General features: G+C 41.7%; 4 protein-coding genes across 6 annotated transcripts; 2 read left to right on the forward strand and 2 right to left on the reverse strand.

The window, feature by feature from the left end:
• Window positions 1-1,790: 1,790 nt before the first annotated feature.
• ccdc124 (coiled-coil domain containing 124) lies at window positions 1,791-4,168 on the reverse strand. 3 transcript variants are annotated; one of them, XM_068743912.1, is made up of 5 exons: window positions 4,099-4,168; window positions 3,452-3,629; window positions 3,064-3,262; window positions 2,849-2,954; window positions 1,791-2,730 (listed from the first exon to the last, which is right to left on the reverse strand). In XM_068743912.1, the coding sequence occupies exons 2-5, from the start codon at window positions 3,608-3,610 to the stop codon at window positions 2,526-2,528; spliced, it is 669 nt and encodes a 222-aa protein (XP_068600013.1). In that variant the 5' UTR covers window positions 3,611-3,629; window positions 4,099-4,168; the 3' UTR covers window positions 1,791-2,525. The 3 variants fall into 3 exon arrangements, with proteins under 3 accessions (XP_068600013.1, XP_068600015.1, XP_068600014.1); XM_068743914.1 differs by having other exon boundaries at window positions 3,452-3,667; window positions 4,099-4,166; XM_068743913.1 differs by having other exon boundaries at window positions 4,123-4,165.
• A 302-nt stretch (window positions 4,169-4,470) lies between these two features.
• Window positions 4,471-9,546, reverse strand: cluap1 (clusterin associated protein 1). The gene is made up of 12 exons (XM_068743911.1): window positions 9,132-9,546; window positions 8,828-8,939; window positions 8,323-8,407; window positions 8,071-8,250; window positions 7,337-7,432; window positions 7,053-7,136; window positions 6,835-6,968; window positions 6,462-6,603; window positions 6,102-6,174; window positions 5,894-6,004; window positions 5,690-5,736; window positions 4,471-4,948 (listed from the first exon to the last, which is right to left on the reverse strand). The coding sequence occupies exons 1-12, from the start codon at window positions 9,283-9,285 to the stop codon at window positions 4,793-4,795; spliced, it is 1,374 nt and encodes a 457-aa protein (XP_068600012.1). The 5' UTR covers window positions 9,286-9,546; the 3' UTR covers window positions 4,471-4,792.
• Window positions 9,547-10,835: 1,289 nt separating this feature from the next.
• LOC137899759 (cytochrome P450 2J4-like) lies at window positions 10,836-14,249 on the forward strand. The gene is made up of 9 exons (XM_068743799.1): window positions 10,836-11,018; window positions 11,449-11,611; window positions 11,935-12,084; window positions 12,182-12,342; window positions 12,424-12,600; window positions 13,319-13,460; window positions 13,558-13,745; window positions 13,834-13,975; window positions 14,074-14,249. The coding sequence occupies exons 1-9, from the start codon at window positions 10,836-10,838 to the stop codon at window positions 14,247-14,249; spliced, it is 1,482 nt and encodes a 493-aa protein (XP_068599900.1).
• Window positions 14,250-16,604: 2,355 nt separating this feature from the next.
• Window positions 16,605-19,024, forward strand: LOC137899177 (cytochrome P450 2J6-like). The gene is made up of 9 exons (XM_068743196.1): window positions 16,605-16,796; window positions 17,003-17,168; window positions 17,266-17,418; window positions 17,509-17,669; window positions 17,800-17,973; window positions 18,079-18,220; window positions 18,308-18,495; window positions 18,580-18,721; window positions 18,849-19,024. Exons 1-9 carry the CDS (start codon window positions 16,605-16,607, stop codon window positions 19,022-19,024), a joined length of 1,494 nt encoding a protein of 497 aa, XP_068599297.1.
• The last annotated feature ends 691 nt before the right edge of the window (window positions 19,025-19,715 follow it).

Raw genomic sequence — 19,715 nt, forward strand, 5'->3', positions numbered from 1 at the left:
ATGAAAGACACAGTCAGAAAGAGATGCGACCCGGGTCATTTTATCCTGCTGGACGTGGAAACCAAAAGATGCAGAGATTTATCAATAACCTTTTCTGGAGGGGAGCAATTCATCATTTAGAATGATAACAAGTAAATGTTAACTTACTATTGTGTTATTTCAGCTGAAAAGCCTTTATTTTATAAATCCTTTATCATATATTTTTTTCTGCTCAAGAAAACCTATTACGGTAAAATGTTGCTTATTTTGAAAGATTCCAGTTAAACTGCTATTTAGTAAGTTTTGTTTTTCATATAAACAAATGTGAAAAATCCTTACCTTCTTATTTCATAAGTTATTTTCCCCAAACTTGAAAATATACGATGCTGGTTGGCAGAAGTGTTAAGCGGAAGGAGAGCAGCATGAGTGAGTGTTTGAGCTCGGCTTGCCTCCTCCCATGAACTCTTAATAAAGGAGCTTTGGAGATGATTTCCTTTGAAAGTAATGATTAGAATTCTGCATGAAGAAGAAAAGAGCAGCAGCAGCTGGCCTGGAAAAGGGTTGCCATGTAAATGTAGAGTGAATGGGAGGGGCAGGTTGGGATGCAGAAAAATACAAACATGTAACATCAAGAGTTTTAAAGCGGAACATCACACATACAACCTCAAAGTAATCCTTATGAAGTTGGAGTGGACTGATTGGTTGCTTGGAGAAATAAAAGGGAGCTGTTTGGGAAAATAAAAGGTCATTTGAACTTGCTATTTAATCTCTCCTGTTCAAAAACCTTCACACAATCTTTTATCTGCTCTCCTTCACAAGAGCCTGGCTGGACAAAGGTTTTTAAATCATGAATAAATCAACCCCCCCAATCCGTCTTAGATGAACAAACAAATGCCTTTTAAAATCAACAGCATTTTAAAAAAAACTATCCATTTTTAAATTCCAGCTCGGATTTAAAAATAAACATTACACACACAAGTTCAATAAGTGGGTTCATTCATCAGGAATGGTGATGCTGTCTCAAGAACAACATTTTTGTTGGATAGAATTTAAAAATAAAGACCTGCAAACATGAAACATTCAATTTGTTTCTATATAAAATAAATATTTACTTAGAAACTAAATGTTTTAAATTTCTTAAACAAGCCTCTGCTCACACACTGCTAATATTAAAGCCTGTGGAGAAGCCAGGCTGCGTGGTGAAACCCTGTATCCTAAATATTACTGCAGATATTTTAAAATTCTAATCCTATTTTACTTGTGTTACAAATATTTAGACATTTAAGCTTGTTTTTTTATCTCTGCTTCCTGTCTCTGTCTGACGTCAAACTGCAGTGTGTGCAGCCTCAGGTGTTGCTGTGCTAGAGAAAACCTTTGTGACCAGCGCTGGCATACCATGCCATTCAGGGCCGTGTAAATGAATACAAAAAGGAACATCTTCCCTTCCCATACGTAATCAATAAAAGCCCAAAATAAATCATTTTAATTACAATTAACTGTTGTTGCAACAACAGTTTATAACCCAGTTCTGCTCTTTAAGGCGTAAAACGTTAGCCATAACAATTCACCCTAGACCACACAACAAGCCTGAGTTCAAACCTTCCACTTTCATTTCACTGGCCCAAAAAAATGACCAAGATAACATAATCTCAAAGTCATAGTTAGCCAAAGGCCAGACGGTCTGCTGGAGGAGATACGGGAAGTCAAATTCAGTGAATTTGGCTTCCCTTATCTCCCCTTTAAGGCTGAGAGATGGTTTAAAAAAAGACCTTCAATATTTAGTAATTCTACAGAGCCAGTGTTTTAGAGCCATGAAGGGTTTTATTGTACCGATCGGAATGATGCCGAAGACCTGACAGCTTGTAAACTTAGATTAATTATATCCATCTCAGAAATTGCATGACAGATTTCTAGCGACAATTTCTGTTATTAGTAGACATTTTAATTAGCTTTTTTTCCCTCAATTTAATGCATTTAACAAACTAAATGAAGCAGTTACAACATACCGCTGGTGAGAACATCTTCACAGAATCGGCATTGCATATTTACGTGTATTTTCATCGTTAAACCCTTTCGCCACAGGTAATACTTCACTGATCAATGTTGGCTTAAGAGCCTTTTTAATCTCAAAATTAGAATCCATTATTTCAGTTGCTGTAAAATAAAATACAAGCATTCTTGTAAGAGTCACACAAAAATAAACCTTCAGTGTGGATGGCTTGATCTTGTGCATCCAAAGAAGACTGTAGATGTCTGGCATGTAGAGGTAAAGTTTAATAAGTTACGATCAAAACATTCTTCTCGTTATTACAGAAGTGGTAGAAAAAAATGTAATTTAAACTCTTCGTATAATAAAATGCCTGATGAGAAGTTTGATTATGATCAGTTTAGACAGATGGAATTCAATACCCTGCCCTAATAAGTGATACATAGTCATTTTTCTGTGGCTAGTGGGCAGAAACACTAATTTTCAGATGAAATTATTATGTTGGTCTGTAACATGCCGAAGCAGCTTTCAATGGACTCATGAAGGGGAAACAGTGCATTCACTTTGCATTGCACAAGGCAAAGCGTTGGTTCAAGGGGTTCTCCGGTGCCTTCATCCACTCTTTCCTCAACTGTTGCTTCAATTGCGACAACCTCATGTTGGGGTTTTCCATTTTTATACGGGGCATGTTGGCCTCCTCATAGGCAGCATATGCTGCTTTCATCCTCCGCTCTGGGTGGTGGTCCACTTCCTCAGGCCCCGTGCTGAAGACAGCAATAGAGGGGTAATGATCAATTTTTATATGCAAAAGAATTTAAGATTTAAATCAACATCAAGAGTCCCCACAAGGACACAAGATTTCAAACCGAGTACAAACAGTACCTAAGAACAGCAATGGCATCTTCTATTGTTCTGGCTTCAACCGTTCCTTCTTCTGGGATAGCTCGGTTTATATTCTCCTCCAGTGGAATCTCCAGATGGCTCTTTTCTGATGGAAGACATTGTACATTAACAAGGAAAAGGTGACATCATGGGGGAGAAAAAAAATATTTGAAAATTCAAACAAACAACCAATGCCTGTGGAAAGTATTTTCAACCTTTTGGATTGAGCTCCTGCTGCCCTTTTTGCAGCAGCCCACTCTCTAGCACCTCCTCGATTTGGGCACGAGTGATCTTTCCTCCACTTCCAATCTCCTTTTGGCATCTCCCTTTCATTTTAGCATTCTCATCATCCAGAAGTCGCTGGGCTTCCTTCTTTCTCTCCAGAAGTTCGAGTCTCTTCTTCTCCTTGTCATCCTGCAGTGGCAGACAGCTGTCATTTCAGAATGTCGTTTTTCGAGAAAAATATGTCAGAAAATACTGATTTAAGACCGAAATATTTACAGAATGTCAGAAATAACATTAAAAAAGAAATGCAATAAGAAAATAATGTTGAATTCTGGTAAGACTGTTACATTTGGTCATTTAAATTAAACATTTTAGTACCTTTCTCTGCCCTTTTTTGAGGACATGTTTGTCCGTTTCTTGCCACAGAGCATCTTCTTCCTGCTGCTTCTTGCGGGCGTCTTCCACTGCCTTGACCTCAGCCTTGCGGGCTCTGGCTGTGGCCGCCTTGGAGTTCTCACCCTGGAACTTTTTTGGCATCCCAACAGCTGCTCATCAGCTGAGGAGGCAAGGGAGTTTGACTGACAAGGCACTTTCCTACAGTGATGCCAAGTACGTCTTTGTCAAACAAGTTGCATTTCATATATATATATATATATACTTGTTTAACTTGCCAAACAATACTTTTCCTTGTTCTATTCATAGATGGTAATGTTACCTTATTCAATCTAGCAATCCAATCATTCTTGACTATCACAAAGCGTAATTTATAAAATATATGTTACCAAATTTGCAGGTTAGCATCACAGACGACATGAAGTCAATCCAAACCATAATTAATTTCTCTAGCTCGCAAACAGCGGGAGGTTTACTCATCAGACTAGCTACTTAGCTCGAGCTAAGCAAGCTATGGCAGCTTGTTTACCAGGCCGTCGTTACTGCTAACGGGACGTCTGCAGCCTGTTTTGCCGACGTTTCGCTAGGAGCACGCCCTGCACAAGGTTCACGGATAAACATTCATTTCATACCCGGATTAGAGATAAGTAAGTCACCAGTAGCGGAGGCCGTTTCGAAGAGGCATCCGCCACCTCCTCCCGGATGCGCTTTTTGATGACGTAGTCATTTATTTATTTATTTTTCTTCGTCTTCTTCTTCTTCGTTTGTGTTTAATGGCAACTGGCATCCACGAAGTTGCATCTTCGCCATCTGCTGGACAATGATATCTTATCGCTCTTATTTCTTCTCAGTCCACCTGCTCCGAGGCATATATATTAAACCGTACGCTTTTGCTCTTAGATGATAAATCTAAGATTTGAATCCAGAAACAGTAGAAAATAAACGTGGACAGGTTTCAGAAAATCACAAGATTTATTAAGCAACAGAATGAAATAAATCAGACTCTGCAGAGGGTTCTTTCAATGTTATCAGATCACAAGAACAGAATAACGGTTTTAAATATTTAAGTGATCCGACTCCATTGTGCCAGCTTAACAGTGGATGAACTTTTAAAGCGTAGTTATAATATGAATAAAATTATTAAACGATTGAGTAAATATGTTAACAATTGCCTCATCTTAAGTTTCAGAGTAAAAGTACACTTTTTCACACTAAAACATTCAAATGCATTCATGCTGCAGCAGCAATGAGCTTCTGTTTCTTATGCTTCTTCAATTCCCTTTTAGAGACGTTTCTGTTGGATATCACCTTTATATTTGTGTGTGTTCAGAAGTCATCATCGCTGTCGACTGGAAGAGGTGGCTTCATGCGCCCGATGGTGAGGCGAGCACCCTTGGTCACTGGGTCTTCCAGACTTTCATCTTCCAGATCACTGGTCTCCTCCTCGTCATCCTCATCTACATCAATCTCACTGTCTTCCGTCTGAAGCAGCAGGAAAACAGGGATACAATCATCACCTGTCAATCAGACGGGATGATCTAAATGCTAATGAGTAATGATTCTATGATGAAAACAAGCCCAGTCTCGAGCTGATTTAAACGTATATCATTGAACTGAGCAAAGTCACAGAGCATCTACAGGAACTAATCAAACTATTTAAAGGGAAAATCCACTCAAAACATCTGCACCACCAATCAAAAGTGATATATGGCATGTTGAATACTGCAGGTTAGACAGAAATATTCACAATATTTATTTCTGTCCAGTCACATTGTCTTTGTCCTTTAATGTCTCTCTGCAATGCTAAAAACACGGGAACCTGCTCATGTAGCGCTTCAATAGAGGGACAAAGACACAGGCATGCAACGAACGGGGATCAATTCCTCCACTGTTCTGAGTCCCAGCATTTGAGAATGGATTTTCCCCCCAATACAGGAGGGAACAAGTTGTGGACTCCAGCCTGATCCGACACAAACCTTTTGCTGCCGTTGTTTTTTGGCACGAGGGCTTGACCTTTTCAAAACAGCTAAAGAAGGCTTTTAAAACCACAGGTGAAGAACAGTGAGAGGTGAGACATGCAAGAAAGACGATAAACCATTAACCGGTATCTTATACAGCAACAGACTGCGTCGTTTTGGGCCACTGGGAACAGACGCGAGTAAAAATGTTTCTTAAGAAGAGGAAGGTAGAATCTAGTATCGATGTTGCTGTAACAGTACCAACCTCACTATCGCCACCCTGCATGTTCCCGGTGACATGAAGTTCTCTTCCTGCGGTACAAACGACAGCATCGCTAAATTCATGCGACAGGCGTGTCTCAGGTTCAGTTTGATGGTAAACTTTTAATGGGCATAGAAAGCAGTACATAATGTAGTATATTTAAACAGGTGATCATGTCAAGAACACCGCGCCGTCGTGTCTGACTACCTGCTGTGATGCTGCTACGCATGGTCAATGCCTTTGCGAGTCCAGACTCCTCCACGTCGCTGTCTAAATATTGCTCATCCGGAGCATCCGTGTCAGAGTCTTCATCTTTCTCTGTGCAAAAACATGTTTTCCGTGCATGTGTAAAATCGTGGAAACGGTAATGACTGACATTAGCTTCCACGGTGTGTGTCTGTGATCGTCAACTCACGAGAAGTCCACATTAGATCGCTCTCCCCTAGCCGAAACCTTTGCTGCATCGTTTGAACCGTCTTCTCAGCCTTCTACAGAGGAAAGGAAAGAACACACAGTCAGCATGAAGAGGGCGACAGAATGTTGGCACAAACATCAAACATCCTGTTTGTTATCAAATAAAATCCACAGAACTGTTCAGTGCCATCGATTCTTTCAATCACAGCAAACGTATTTCCACATTTTGCATTTTTATGTTTTTATTTCTTATAGGCCATTTTTGGAAACCAATACTAATGTTGGGTTAAGATATGGATTACTGAAGCAAAGTATAAATATATATAAGAAGTTGCATAGGAGGTCATATTATGAATCACACCTCAAACCTCTCCTGCTCCAGGCTATGATATTCATCCAGCTGAGATTCCAGGGAAGAGAGGTTCCTAAACTTCTCCATGTAGCTCTTGTAATGTTTCTGGAGGTCATCCTCAATCCTTTCATATTCATCCATGAAGGCTGGTCTAAAAAATAAGAGGAGAAAAACAACAATCACGCATTTCAGAGGGAAGGCAGACGTACTTAATTGTAAATCTAAGTTGTGTGTAAGTTCATCACAAATAAAAGAAAGACCGAAGCAAACGGTGAGCAAAGAGCGGCACTATTTAAACTACAGCTCACGCCATGCTTTGCTGTGATTCAACCAAACCACGGAGGATCCGTCCCGTCGGTCTCTTGTCAGGGTGTGAACTCGCCTGACGCTCTGCAGCGTCTGCAGCCGCTTCCTGTTTCTCTCCAGCTCCTGCCTCTTCTTCTCAATCTTGCTGTCAAGACTGCTGATATCAGAATCAACGTTGCTCAGCAGTTCTTTTAGCTTGTCAACGTTTCCCTTTACAGCGAACACATAAAATCATGTGTAAGCAACATCAAAACCTGACAACCCTGATAGTCGCCATAGTTGTAAAATACACACCAAAACTTCCTTCGTTGCAACTCTCAGGACCTTTTCTGTCTCATTTATTTCTAGAGGTCTGGCGATGGCTGCAGTCCTCATTTCCTGTGGGTGGGAAAGTAATTATACTATATCGCACACAGCATACTCCCAAAATAAAAACTTCCCATTTAGCCTGGGCCTAATGCACAAGTAGAAAACCAAAACAAACTGATCTTCGCTGTCTTACTGGAAGATTTTAGATTGACTCAAGATCAAGGAGATTTGAAACAATCATAAGTCGTAGTTAAGGTGCATTCACTTACTCTCAGGTTGGCCTCTTTTCCGAGTAAATCATGAAGAGACGCTCCCTTAAGTGTCGCCTCAGATGCCAACTGTCGGGCGTTTTTGAGCTCCGAGATCTAAAAAGACCGACAAAGTAAAACTGAATCAGCAAAACAGTTTTCTGTTTTTAGGACTACTGAAATCAGATTAAAAAGGGCAGGAAGCAGGATATCAGACTAGAATCAATATCTCAATGTGAGAGTTGCTATGAGCTCGGGTCAGACTTGCAGTAGATATATTTATCATAACAAGCAATGCAACAAAAGTTCATTGAGACCACTGTGAATGCGCAGTAATTCGATTTACACCGTCCACACGGTGATCTGGATCAGCATCGAAAGGTTAGAAACCGTTCTTGGTATCTTTATACGCTAACCATGAAAAGTAAAAGTGGATCAGCATTGGTGTGTGTTTTTAACTGATTATTGAACCCCTAAATTAGCTCTTCGTGTTAAAATGTAATATTTTTTTCCTGACTTCATTCTGGATCAGATCCAGAAGACATTTTCCATTTATGACTGTGAATCCATATTTTACCTTATGATTAAAAAAACAAAAAATAAGCCTCCATTATAAATAAATTGGAAAATCTGGTGTTTTTTTTTTTTTTGCATCCAGATGGATATCCAGATCAAGTTCAAAATTGAATGGGATCTAAGTTAGACCAAAAACATAAGCTCCTTGGTGGAGGTAAATAAATAAACTCGTATCTCACCTGTAAGCTGAGGTCAAACTTGTACTTGCTGTTGTCCTCCTCAGCCTGATCCCTCAGGGCCATCTGCTGAGTCTTCATAGCAGTGCTGAGCACAGATGTGATCTTTAGCATCTCTCTCACTGCGTAGCCGTCAGCCTGGTAGAGGTGCTTCATGTTTAAATTGATGTGTGCGTTCATAGCCTGCAAACACAAGAGGCTCTGGTTAAGAACAGAGAATCGCTTTACTCTCTGAATAAACTAAAGAAAAGTCACCATGAACTGGGCCACCGCCTTAATGAAGAGCACGCGGCCTGTCTCGGTGTCCGTTTCACTTGGCATATCCGTCTGAGGGTCATATCTGTGGGACGGGGAGACGGACAGAGAGCAAAAGACAAAGAGTTAAATACGTATTACTGCCTTTGTAAGATCGTTTTGACTAGTTTGGAGATTCTCAGTCATCCGAGTCCATGGTTGATCTTTGCATTGGAAAATGAATCAACTGCACTCGGAAGAAAAGCTTGAAAACGTTTTGCCTATATATATATATATATATACATATATACATATATATACATTCTAAAGTCTTTTACGGTTCTGAACGACTGTATTTGACAAAACAAGAACAAAGACTTATAATAAAGCAGTGGCTATGGAGGATAAATAAACTCCGGCATTCACAAGGGAAAAAACGAAATTAGCAGCTGCGGTAAAAAAAAAAAAAAAAAAAAAAAAATCTAAGAAACAAAAAAAGACATTTGTCAAAACGGGATGAGCATACGTCTTTAGGAGCCATCTCAGGATTTCTGCCACCAACGCGAAGTTTGGTCTTTTGAAACTCTCCACGGAGATCATACGAGGGTAGCCCAACGTCCTCATCGCTTCGGTGAAGCCTGTGGAACCAAACACAAGGTCAAACACAAACACCGCAGAGACACAAGCACCAGAGACACAAACACCAGAGACACAAACACCAGAGACACAAACACCGCAGAGACACAAACACCAGAGACACAAACACCACAGAGACACAAACACCAGAGACACAAACACGCGTTCCTCATGCTCATTACAACGTCACTTACTTCTGAGTTCGCGGAAAGACATCTGGAATTTCACCTGCTGAACGTATTTCACAAAAAAGCTAAAATAACTAACGATTAAAACGCCCGTTTCTGCGAGGAGTGGCTTTGAAAGTGCCTCAAATGACCTTAAAATGAAGCTTTCGGTCATAAACATAAAAGAGGTGGTCTCTATGGAAACCAATCAAGGTCTACGGAAGCTCAAGATGATCAAACCGGACGCGGCTTTTTATCCAACGTGACAGCGGATCCTATTTGTTGTGAAGCGCAGTGACTGCATTACTCCTTCTCCTTCTCCTTCTCCTTCTCCACTTCCACTTCCACTTCCTCTCCCTCTCCTCCTCTCCTTCTCCACTTCCTCTTCCTCTCCCTCTCCCTCTCCTCTCCTTCTCCACTTCCTCTTCTTCTCCTCCTCTTCTTCTTCTTCTTTGGTGTTTAATGGATAGTGGCATCCACGAAGTTGCATTATCGCCATCTTCTGGACAACTATATATTATCGCGTTCTCTTGCTGTTACCAACTAAGTTATTGATGATCCGAGAGAAATCCTGGATTATGGATCACTTTGAAATGTTTTGTTAACAATGCAGTCAATGGAGCTCCAAAATATGTTCCTCAATATCTCGGTTTATTATTTACACATCCATAACGAGCCTAACTACTCAGAAAGTAGTTTTATTATAGGCTGGTATTAAGTATTATTATAAATGTATTGACTTTAACATGTCAACCAAATTGTTGATGTCTGACATTATGACCGCTGCAGATGAGGTTATAATTTCACCAGCATCTGTTTGTACTTTTTTGTAAGATTATACAAAAACTATGTGTTTTCATGAAACTAGATTCAAGGGTTGCTCATGTGGAAGTGAAGAAATAGAGCTGGATATGGAGGCAGATTCTGGAAGCGATAGGATTTCTTTTACCCTTCCACTACAGATTACAAGAAGAGACTTTTGAATTTGGTGGACGATTGTTGTAAAATTAAGTAGAATGTCAGAAAATAATTGTATTAAATAAACTACATGAGACGTTAATAGGCTTTCCAGTTTCTTCAGACCTTGAGCAGAATTATTATAACATACATTATGAGACATAAATTGCCGAAGTCAATTCACAAGGATGAATAGATTGATTTCCTCTTAAACATTACCACAAAGTGGTTCGACCAACGTAAAATAAACAAACTAATAGTTTATAATGTGTTTGTTTACTGCAGAGTATAACAAAGTAAACAATTTAAACAGTTCATTACTAGCAAACAAACATCTGATTCTGTTCATTATGTGATGATGATAATCAGCAAAGTTATTAATTACTGTCTGTCTGCCTGTTAGCAAGATATATAAATATATATTTACTCAAAAGTTCTTGATTCATTTTTCAGAAAATCTTGGGAATGTTATCAGGAACAGACGACTAAATTCTAGTGATGATCCAGAAGAGATCCTGGATTCTGGATCACTTGGAAATTTTTGGTAAAATGGAGCTTCAAAATTTGTTCCTCAATATTTCGGTTGATTATTGACCAAAGTTTATCGCAATTGGCCCACCCTACATTGGTAATGTAGGGTGGGCACCTCGATCTCAGCACCCTCTTTCCTGGACGTTTCCTTCTGAACTTTGGACTCAATAAGACCAGAATTTATACGGACCGCCATTTATCCTGCCTGCAGGAGCAAAGAGAGCCCTTCAAGCTATTTCTACCATGATTTTCCACACTCTTTTCGAGTGTTTAGACGTTACAAGCTGGTTGTTGATCAGTTTTGTAGTTTTACTTTTGGCTGATGTGGTCAAAAACTGGGCCCCAACCAACTTTCCACATGGACCTTTGGGTGTGCCTTTTTTGGGAAATGTCTTCACAGGCAGCAACTTGAAGTCGTTGGAGAAGGTGAGATAGACACTTTATGATCTGAGAATAAAGACGAACCAGACCAGGAGACAATATGGCGCACAGAAAATGTCCTGTTTCCCCATATACCCATGTGTTGTCAAAACCATGACAAGGAATAAATAATAAGTGAACAATAAGTATTTTCTCTCCAACTTTACTCTTGATATAACCTTCAGCACGTAGTATAAGTTTTCAAAGCGTCATAAAATGATGTTTTAACTCAAAACATGCTAAATAATTCTAGTAAATGGAATGTAGTATATAATAATGATGTATTTCACACATTTGTATAATTAGAAAGTGAAAAGAAGTCAAAAGAATCCTTATTTATCACCCACTTTTACACATAGCATTTATTTATTTCTATCCATCTGATCGTTCAAATATGAAACGTTTTATGAAACATTTTGGACTTTGTTTTTAAAAGGTTGCTGAATTGTACGGTCCGGTGTTCAGCTTGAGGAGCGGCAGCAGGAGGACTGTGTTCATTGCAGGACCCAAAATGGTGAAAGAGGCTCTTGTGACCCACCTGGACGACATTATTGATCGACCTCACATTCCCCTCTTCTACGTTACCTTCAAGGGCATCGGTGGGTTTGTATCTATTGTATGTGTGACTCCACAAACATCTTTCACTGAATCCTGCTCCATCTTTGGGGTAAAAAAACCAAAATCTGTCTACAACGTATTGAAAAACTTCGTCAGCTGTGTCAGACAGCTCACGTTAACAAAGCACGCAATAGATGTTTGAGGCTGATCATTTGCAAGAACTCTCTCTCATCGCTGCCTGAAAAGAACACATCAAAATCCAAACAGCAGGGATGACATCAGAAACAGAAACTACAGTACATGTCAGAATCTTTGCGGAGCACCTGCTTGCTTTTGTAAATAATTAAATTCTGCAAACCTACAGGTGTCACTCTGAGCAATGGATACATGTGGAAAAGCCACAGGAAGTTCATCAGCAGTCACCTGCGCTACTTTGGAGGAGGCCCGAAGTCAGTGGAAAACAACATTCAAGTGGAAAGCAGCTTCCTCTGTGAGGCGTTAAAAGACGAACAAGGCAAGCGCAATGTGGATGTTCATCTATTGACAGTAGTGCAGAACGTATGTTTCAAATAAAGTTACAACATATGTTTTATCACTTGAATTCAACACAGGGAAGCCATTCAATCCCAAATTCATAATCACAAATGCAGTGGGTAACATCATCTGCTCTGTGCTCTTTGGACATCGCTTTGAATATAACGACCAAAACTACACCGAGTGTCTGAAGATGGACAGTGCGGCCTTTCATCTTTCTGGTTCTATTCCTTCTGAGGTGATTCCTGGTCTGCTTAAACGATTCTGCTGTGATCACGAAACAAAACAGATCTATTACTGATCTGTCAATTTGCTACAGCTGTACAACGCCTTCCCTGGCTTGATGGAGTATCTGCCAGGATCTCACCAGACGGTCCTCAGCAACTACAGGAAGATCATGGCTTTCCTGGAAGGTGAAGTGGAGAAGAACCTGGAGACGCGGAACCCTGATGACCCTCGCAATTATATTGACGCATACCTGTCAGAGATCGAAAAGGTAAGATATTTCCACACCTTCAGCAAAGCACCCTGTAATCTGGTAAAGCATAGGCTAACGTTATTTTCACGTTTCTAACCGATATTCAGTTGTTATAAGTATTTGTGTTTTTCATGCGATTACGACACATTGTGTCTGTGTACTAAGAAAGAAGTTATTTGGGTAAAATCTGCGAGCGAAACGAGAGATTCAGTAAAACATGCCGAGATGTTTATCAACAATCTGCCCAAGTTATATGACCAATGTAACATCTAGCCTAATTCATCAAAGAAGATATTCTCAAATGTTACATTTTAATACAGTAGGACCTCACTAGTCGAGCGAAAATGGACTTTAAATTGCCTCAATTTATTTCATCATGTCAGGCACAGAATATCTATCAGTATAGGAACCGATTAATCTAGTTTTAATGTAGCTTTTCTGCCTCGGCCGTTGTGCACAGATTTCTTCAGATTCTCAAAATCTTTTAACAATATTTTAATTGTAGAAAGTTAAATCCCCAATTCTTTGCGATTTCACATTGAGAAGCTTTATAAATCTTTACTCTATTTACCAGGACCATATTTCACAGAGTGGCGACCCCCTCCTTGTCTTCACTTCAGAAATAACTCAGCCTCTCCGGGACACTGTGATACCAGACCATGTTATAATCTGTCACCAGTAGTCCTTCTTGTGCAATGTCCTAAAATAAGCGTGTTTCCTGTTGACTTGCTACCAGACAAAAGAGGATCCCCAGTCTCCCTTCACTAACGACGCCCTGCTGGTTTCCATCTTGGATCTGATTGAGGCTGCAACAGAATCGCCCACCACAGTTTTACGCTGGGGCATCATATTCATGTTGTACCACCCAGAGATACAGGGTTGGTATCTTATCGGTCACACAAAGCAAAAACAAGCATCATCTCAAGCTGACACGTTATTGTTCTGTCTGTTGTTGCTGCATGCTTCCTCAATTAGCACAAGCCCAGGCGGAGATAGACAGAGTGATCGGACAGTCTCGTCAGGCCAACCTGTCCGACAGACCCAAGCTGCCTTTCACCGATGCCGTGGTCCATGAGATTCTGAGGATGGGAAACATTCTTCCTGTGGGGTTCCCTAAAATGGCCAGTAAAGACACTACGATGGGAGGATTCTTCATACCCAAGGTAAAATGACTAAAGCTAGGCATCGATGATGAGCTACACAATGGCTGTCACACAGCTGATACCAGAATGTCACTGCAAATATTTCCAGGGCACACCTATCAATATAATGCTTGGCACAGTGCTGTATGACAAGAATGAGTGGGAGACTCCAGATGTCTTCAATCCTCAGCATTTCTTGGATTCAAAGGGACAGTTTCGCAAAAGAGATGCCTTCCTGCCGTTTTCTGCAGGTTTGATTTTAAACTGTTCCACCAGCTGCTCTATTCTGTTCTCTTTTGAGACGGGAATCTATTAGTGACCTAGGACTGCATTTTTTTTTTTATTGCAGGAAAGCGTGCGTGTTTAGGGGAGAACATGGCCAGAATGGAGGTGTTCCTTTTCTTTACATCCATCCTCCAACGCTTCACCCTCTCACCTGTTCCTGGTGAGATGCCCAGCTTGGAGGGAATGCTGGGTTTCACCTACACACCTCAGCAGTTCAGGGTTGTAGCTGCGCCTCGATAAGTTTTTGTTTCACAGAGCATCACTTGTTCAGACCGGGTGGATTTAGTGCATCCACAATGTATTTAGAGAGCTTTACTTTGCTTTGCTTTGCATATTCTGTCATGCTTCCAACAAAACTGTCAAGTGAAACCCAAAAGCACGACAGAAAAGTGCAATCAAAGTCCATATTTAATTTGAGAGAAGAGTGATTTCTGAACTCCAGGTAATCAGTCCAAACGGGCAAAACAAATTTGACAAGATAGATATTCAGCCAGAAATCCTAAATATCTAACATTAGCTGAGTGAAAATAAGAAAAACATCGGACAAAAAACTAAAAAAAGGAAGCATCTTTTTATGCATTTAGGACATTTATCCTTTGCTATCCTAACTTTGCAAACCTTTTTATGCATTACTGAATTATAACATTTATTAATTCAATTTTGTTGCAAATAAATGTAAAAAATATATTTTGCGTACATCACCATTTATCTCTATGTAAAGCCATGCTTGGGTTATTTTCACAGCTTTAAGGTAACAAGACACAAATAAAATAAAACTAAACACCAACCTCTGACAGTATTCATTAGTATGTGATACTGCCTCAACTTTTGAACAGCTTTGGCAAACATAAAGCTTGCAGCTTCGATAAAAGTTCAATCCCCAGCTGAACCCACCGGAGTGTTCTCTGCCCATTTGTGTTTGTTTTTTAGAGAAGCGTATGTACTTCTGCCTGCACTTTGGATCATTAAGTCAACAATCTGTTTAAATAATATGAATTAATGTCACTTAAAGTGAACGTTGACCTCTGTGTTAATTCCCAGAGTGTCCGACTCATTGTATGAGTAATTCCCATAACATGAGCTAAATAAAAGTGTATTATTTAGCTCATGTTATTATAAAATTATTATTTTTTACAAAAGTGAAGTTTAAGCAGATAAATGAATATTTCAATAAACAGAAGTGTTGTTCCTCTGTTCCTAAATGAGTCACTGGAAGTCTTTGCATGCAGCTCTCGTTAGCTCCGGTATGTGACATTATTATTTGCAGTGTTTACAGACTGTCTTTTCTGTTCGCTAATATTTTACCGTTTTCTTCCAGTGGAAAACCAAAATGTTGCCGCACAGGGGATTTAAAATGTCGAAGCATCCTGGATTCCCCCCGCATATTCCATTGCGCATTTCTCACTCGCACTCGACTGTCACGCGTCTGTGCCAAACGCATTACGCATGCATGAAGATAATGAGGGCACTTATAGCGCGCCTTAGTGGTGGTGGTGGGGGGGGGGGGTTATTGCACAACTCAACAGTATAATACTGAATACTACATATCATTTTGATCTCGTCCCATCCCGAGTATCCACATCCAGTGCGCAACGAAAAGACCAAGTTAAAACCATCACATTGGCGCCCCCTAGCGGACAAGAGGACAGGACGCGTGCTCTGTCTGTATACATAGTTTAAAGGACCCATATTATAACCTTTTTACACAAGATAGCACAGTTCTTCCAGCTCTTCCGGGGGGCCCCGAGAGACACAGTCTCTCCAGCGTGTCCTGGGTCTTCCCCGTGGTCTCCTTCCAGTGGGACGTGCCCTGAACACCTCACTAGGGAGGCGTCCAGGAGGCATCCTGAATAGATGCCCGAGCCACCTCATCTGGCTCCTCTCAACGCAGAGGAGCAGCGGCTCTACTCCGAGATCCTCCCGGATGACTGAGTTCCTCACCCGATCTCTAAGGGAGAGCCCAGCCAGCCTACGGAGGAAGCTCATTTCAGCGGTTTGCACCCGTGACCTTGTTCTTTTGGTCACTACCCAAAGCTCGTGACCACAGGCGAGGTAGGAACGGAGATCGAGCGGTAAATGGAGAGCTTTGCCTCTCGGCTCAGCTCCCTCTTCACCACAACGGATCAGTGCAGAGTGCGCAAAACTGCAGGCGCTGCACCGACCCTCCTGTCGATCTCCCGCTCCATAAAGCGTCTGGCTCAAGTGTTTAGCACACAATAGAGCATTTTACGCCAGAATATTACCACCAAAAATAAACTTTATGCAGGGAAAATGGCACGGAGCGCAGATACAGGGACGTACGCACGCATTTATGCCAGTAATCAGTTGAAAGTGACAATCACGTGCTTTACACACATCATCTCTGAGAGCAATCAGAAAATAAAGCAGCTTCTGATGCTACGAATGAGAGACGATCCTCCGATCCTCAATCTGGTGATGGTGTGTCAGTCTGTCTGGTCAACGGAGGGCAGTTCCATCCCATCATTCGATCTACACAAGCTGTGAGTCAGCAGAGAACCAGCCCATCTAACTAGAATCTGATGATGCCAGTCATCCCCGTCAGTCGCTCGCTCCTCTCCTCTCCTCTGCTCGACAATGTGGCTGCGTGATTCATTTTTGTGGCTTGACCTGAAGGGATTTCTGCTTCTAATTGTGTCTGTTCTCCTTGTCGTGTATTTCCTCTCCAAGAAGGATCCAGCTAACTTCCCACCAGGACCACCAGCTCTCCCTCTTTTAGGGAATGTGTTCAGCATCGAAGCTAAACAGCCTCACATTTATCTAACCAAGGTAAGACGATGCCATCACATATTAAAATCTATCTAGACATTTCTTGATGCGATTCTGCAAATCGACGTAACTCCACTACGTTCGAGTGGAATGTAGACGCATCAACCTGCTGCAGTGTCGCGGACAATGATTGCCCTGAAAGACGCATCTTGTCAGGGTCACATGTCAGACGACAGGCCGCTCATTCTCTGCTGCTGCGTCCACAGCTTGCTGATGTTTATGGGAATGTGTTCTGCATTCGTCTGGGAAGACACAAAACAGTGTTTGTTTCTGGTTGGAAGACGGTGAAGGAGGCTTTAGTGACACAGGCCGACAACTTTGTGGATCGGCCTTACAGCCCAATGGTGACGAGGATTTACTCGGGGAACTCAGGTGAATCACGCCACACAGCGCATCGGCGTTAAAGCGGCCGGCCTTCTTCCTGCACCATTCGTGAGTGGCCTTGACTGGTTTCTCTCTGCCTCTCCAGCGGGTCTGTTCTTCAGCAACGGGCACGTCTGGAGGAGACAGCGGCGCTTTGCCATGTCAACGCTACGGACTTTTGGTCTGGCTAAGAGCTCCATGGAGCAGAGCATATGTGAAGAGAGCGACTATCTGCAGGAGGCCATGGAGAAAAGGAAAGGTTGGTGGAGACATGCAAAGCAGAAAATAAAGCGTCAAAAGTAAAACGCACGCAGAATGCACGGCGACTGAAGACATTTCTTATGTGCAGGCGAGCCATTTGACCCTGCGCCCCTCTTGAATGACGCGGTGGCCAACATCATCTGCCAGATAGTGTTTGGGAGGCGGTTTGACTACAGTGACCACATCTTCCAGAGCATGCTAAGGAGTCTGACTAAGTTGGCCTATTTGGAGGGCTCCATATGGGCTTTAGTAAGATCCTCAGCTACCACTAACTCTTCCAAAACACGTACTGCACCAGAACCAGCATTGTTCTCTATTAGCAAACATGATGAGCTCTTTGTAGGGCTGAATACCTGCTCTGTTTTCTCTCTCTAAGCAGCTGTACGATGCTTTCCCGGCACTGATGAGACTCCTGCCGGGGCCCCACAATGCCATCTTCAGCAACTCCAGATGTTTGGAGGCGTCTATCAGGGGGGAGATAGAGAGGCACAAGTTGGATCTGGATACAAGCAATCCACGAGATTACATAGACTCCTTCCTGATCGAGGAGAGAGTACGGCGCTCACAATACCCCAATCAATATATACATATGAACTGTCTGAGAACTGGGCGTGAGTAATTTGTGGGTATACGTTTGTCCCGCCGTTATGCCCGACAGCACAACAAAAACGCTCAGCTGGGTTTTGACGATGGCAACCTGGCTCTGTGTTGTCTGGATCTCTTCCTGGCTGGTAGTGAAACCACTTCAAAAACCCTGCAGTGGGGCCTCATCTACCTCATCAAGAGCCCCCATATCCAGGGTGGGTGTTGAGAGAACGACACGGCTCCAGCACAGGAAATAACGAATCGGTAAAAAAAAAAAAAAAACGTGTTATTTTACCTCCCAGACAAAATCCAGGCAGAGATAGACAGAGTGATTGGACAGACCCGTCAGCCCACTCTGGGAGACAGACCCAACCTGCCCTACACTGACGCCGTCATCCATGAGATCCAGAGGATGGGGAACATCGTTCCTCTCAATGGACTCAGAATGGCTGCCAAGGACACAACGCTGAATGGGTATTTCATACCAAAGGTGACATGATTGACTTTTTTTCTGTTTTTTTTGTCAGTAAAAAATTTAAAATCAAGGCATGAATTAAAGGCCATCTGTCTTTAGGGAACCTCTGTGATGCCCAACCTGACTTCCGTGCTGTTTGACAAGAACGAATGGGAAACTCCGGACGCCTTTAACCCTGAACACTTCCTGGATTCTGAAGGGAAGTTTGTGAGGAGGGAAGCATTTTTACCTTTCTCTGCAGGTGAATTTCACATTTAGACTTACTGGTGAATCCGATTTAATGACGGAAATTTGAGCCAATTATTGTAAAATGTTTTTTTTTCATTAAGAATACTCTTTAAAATATTTTCATTCCTTTTTTTTTTTAGGGAAACGTGCATGTCTAGGTGAAGGTCTGGCAAGAATGGAGTTGTTCCTGTTTTTTGTCACTTTGCTTCAGAAATTGTCTTTTTCCACGCTGGATGGGGTCGAGCTGAGAACAGAAGGAATCACTGGAGCCACACGAACTCCGTACCCCTTCAAGGTCTACGCCAAAGCCCGCTGATATTTTCTATGTTGTGGAGGGCGGGGTATTCCCACAAGGACATTGTTAGTTCATGCAAAATAAGTGAGGAGCAAATATATAAGAGCTCGATTGGCAGCCCTCTATGATCCACGTCATTCCTCATTGTGCTGCGTGTACTACAATCTGCATGCGCTCTAAAAATGCTAAATTCAAAGTTCATATGATCAACCTTTGGTGTCAAAAGACTAATTGTTATGTTTTACTTTAACATGAGCACCTCTGTTGTTTACTGGTGCAGGTTGTTCTGTAGTTATTCTCTAGTGTCTTAGTTAAAAGCCGCCTCTAGGATGGAGTCCAGTATAAAATGAACAGATGTAGACACTATGAATGTATCTCTAATGTTCTGCAGTAGCTCCGTTCATTTAGTTACTTTGTTTCCACCGTAGTGAAGATCAAACGGTTCAAAGGGCTCCGTGATTCTCCTGCTACATTGTTTCCTCTCATTCTTCCTTTACTTCCTGCTTTAATCATAAAGATGGATCTTCCTCTCTTCCAGACCAGCGTGTCTCCGTCTCCACATGTTAAATGGAACATCTGCTCCAGGAGGCAGGCTTCGTAGGTCATGAGGCAGTCCCAGCTTCGTTGGTGTTTATCAGTGTGTTCAGTTATTTGGTCAATGCTCGATGTCTCCATGACAGTTTATAAAGTCGCTGACTAGAAATGATAAAGC

Source organism: Brachionichthys hirsutus, chromosome 9 (assembly GCF_040956055.1).
Source record: "Brachionichthys hirsutus isolate HB-005 chromosome 9, CSIRO-AGI_Bhir_v1, whole genome shotgun sequence".
In the NCBI taxonomy this organism is placed as follows: domain Eukaryota; kingdom Metazoa; phylum Chordata; class Actinopteri; order Lophiiformes; family Brachionichthyidae; genus Brachionichthys; species Brachionichthys hirsutus.

Coding starts and splice junctions, on each gene's coding strand:
- ccdc124 (XM_068743912.1), bottom strand. CDS start 3,610: ATGCCAAAAAAGTTCCAGGGTGAGAACTCCAAGGCGGCCACAGCCAGA. Junction 3,263..3,451: donor TCAAAAAAGGGCAGAGAAAG/GTACTAAAATGT, acceptor CTGCCACTGCAG/GATGACAAGGAGAAGAAGAG. Junction 2,955..3,063: donor GCAGGAGCTCAATCCAAAAG/GTTGAAAATACT, acceptor GTCTTCCATCAG/AAAAGAGCCATCTGGAGATT.
- cluap1 (XM_068743911.1), bottom strand. CDS start 9,285: ATGTTTATGACCGAAAGCTTCATTTTAAGGTCATTTGAGGCACTTTCA. Junction 7,433..8,070: donor AGTTTGACCTCAGCTTACAG/GTGAGATACGAG, acceptor CGGTCTTTTTAG/ATCTCGGAGCTCAAAAACGC. Junction 6,175..6,461: donor TGGAGCAGGAGAGGTTTGAG/GTGTGATTCATA, acceptor TTTCCTCTGTAG/AAGGCTGAGAAGACGGTTCA.
- LOC137899759 (XM_068743799.1), top strand. CDS start 10,836: ATGATTTTCCACACTCTTTTCGAGTGTTTAGACGTTACAAGCTGGTTG. Junction 11,612..11,934: donor CGTTACCTTCAAGGGCATCG/GTGGGTTTGTAT, acceptor GCAAACCTACAG/GTGTCACTCTGAGCAATGGA. Junction 12,601..13,318: donor ACCTGTCAGAGATCGAAAAG/GTAAGATATTTC, acceptor ACTTGCTACCAG/ACAAAAGAGGATCCCCAGTC.
- LOC137899177 (XM_068743196.1), top strand. CDS start 16,605: ATGTGGCTGCGTGATTCATTTTTGTGGCTTGACCTGAAGGGATTTCTG. Junction 17,670..17,799: donor AGGGCTCCATATGGGCTTTA/GTAAGATCCTCA, acceptor CTCTCTAAGCAG/CTGTACGATGCTTTCCCGGC. Junction 18,496..18,579: donor ATGGGTATTTCATACCAAAG/GTGACATGATTG, acceptor ATCTGTCTTTAG/GGAACCTCTGTGATGCCCAA.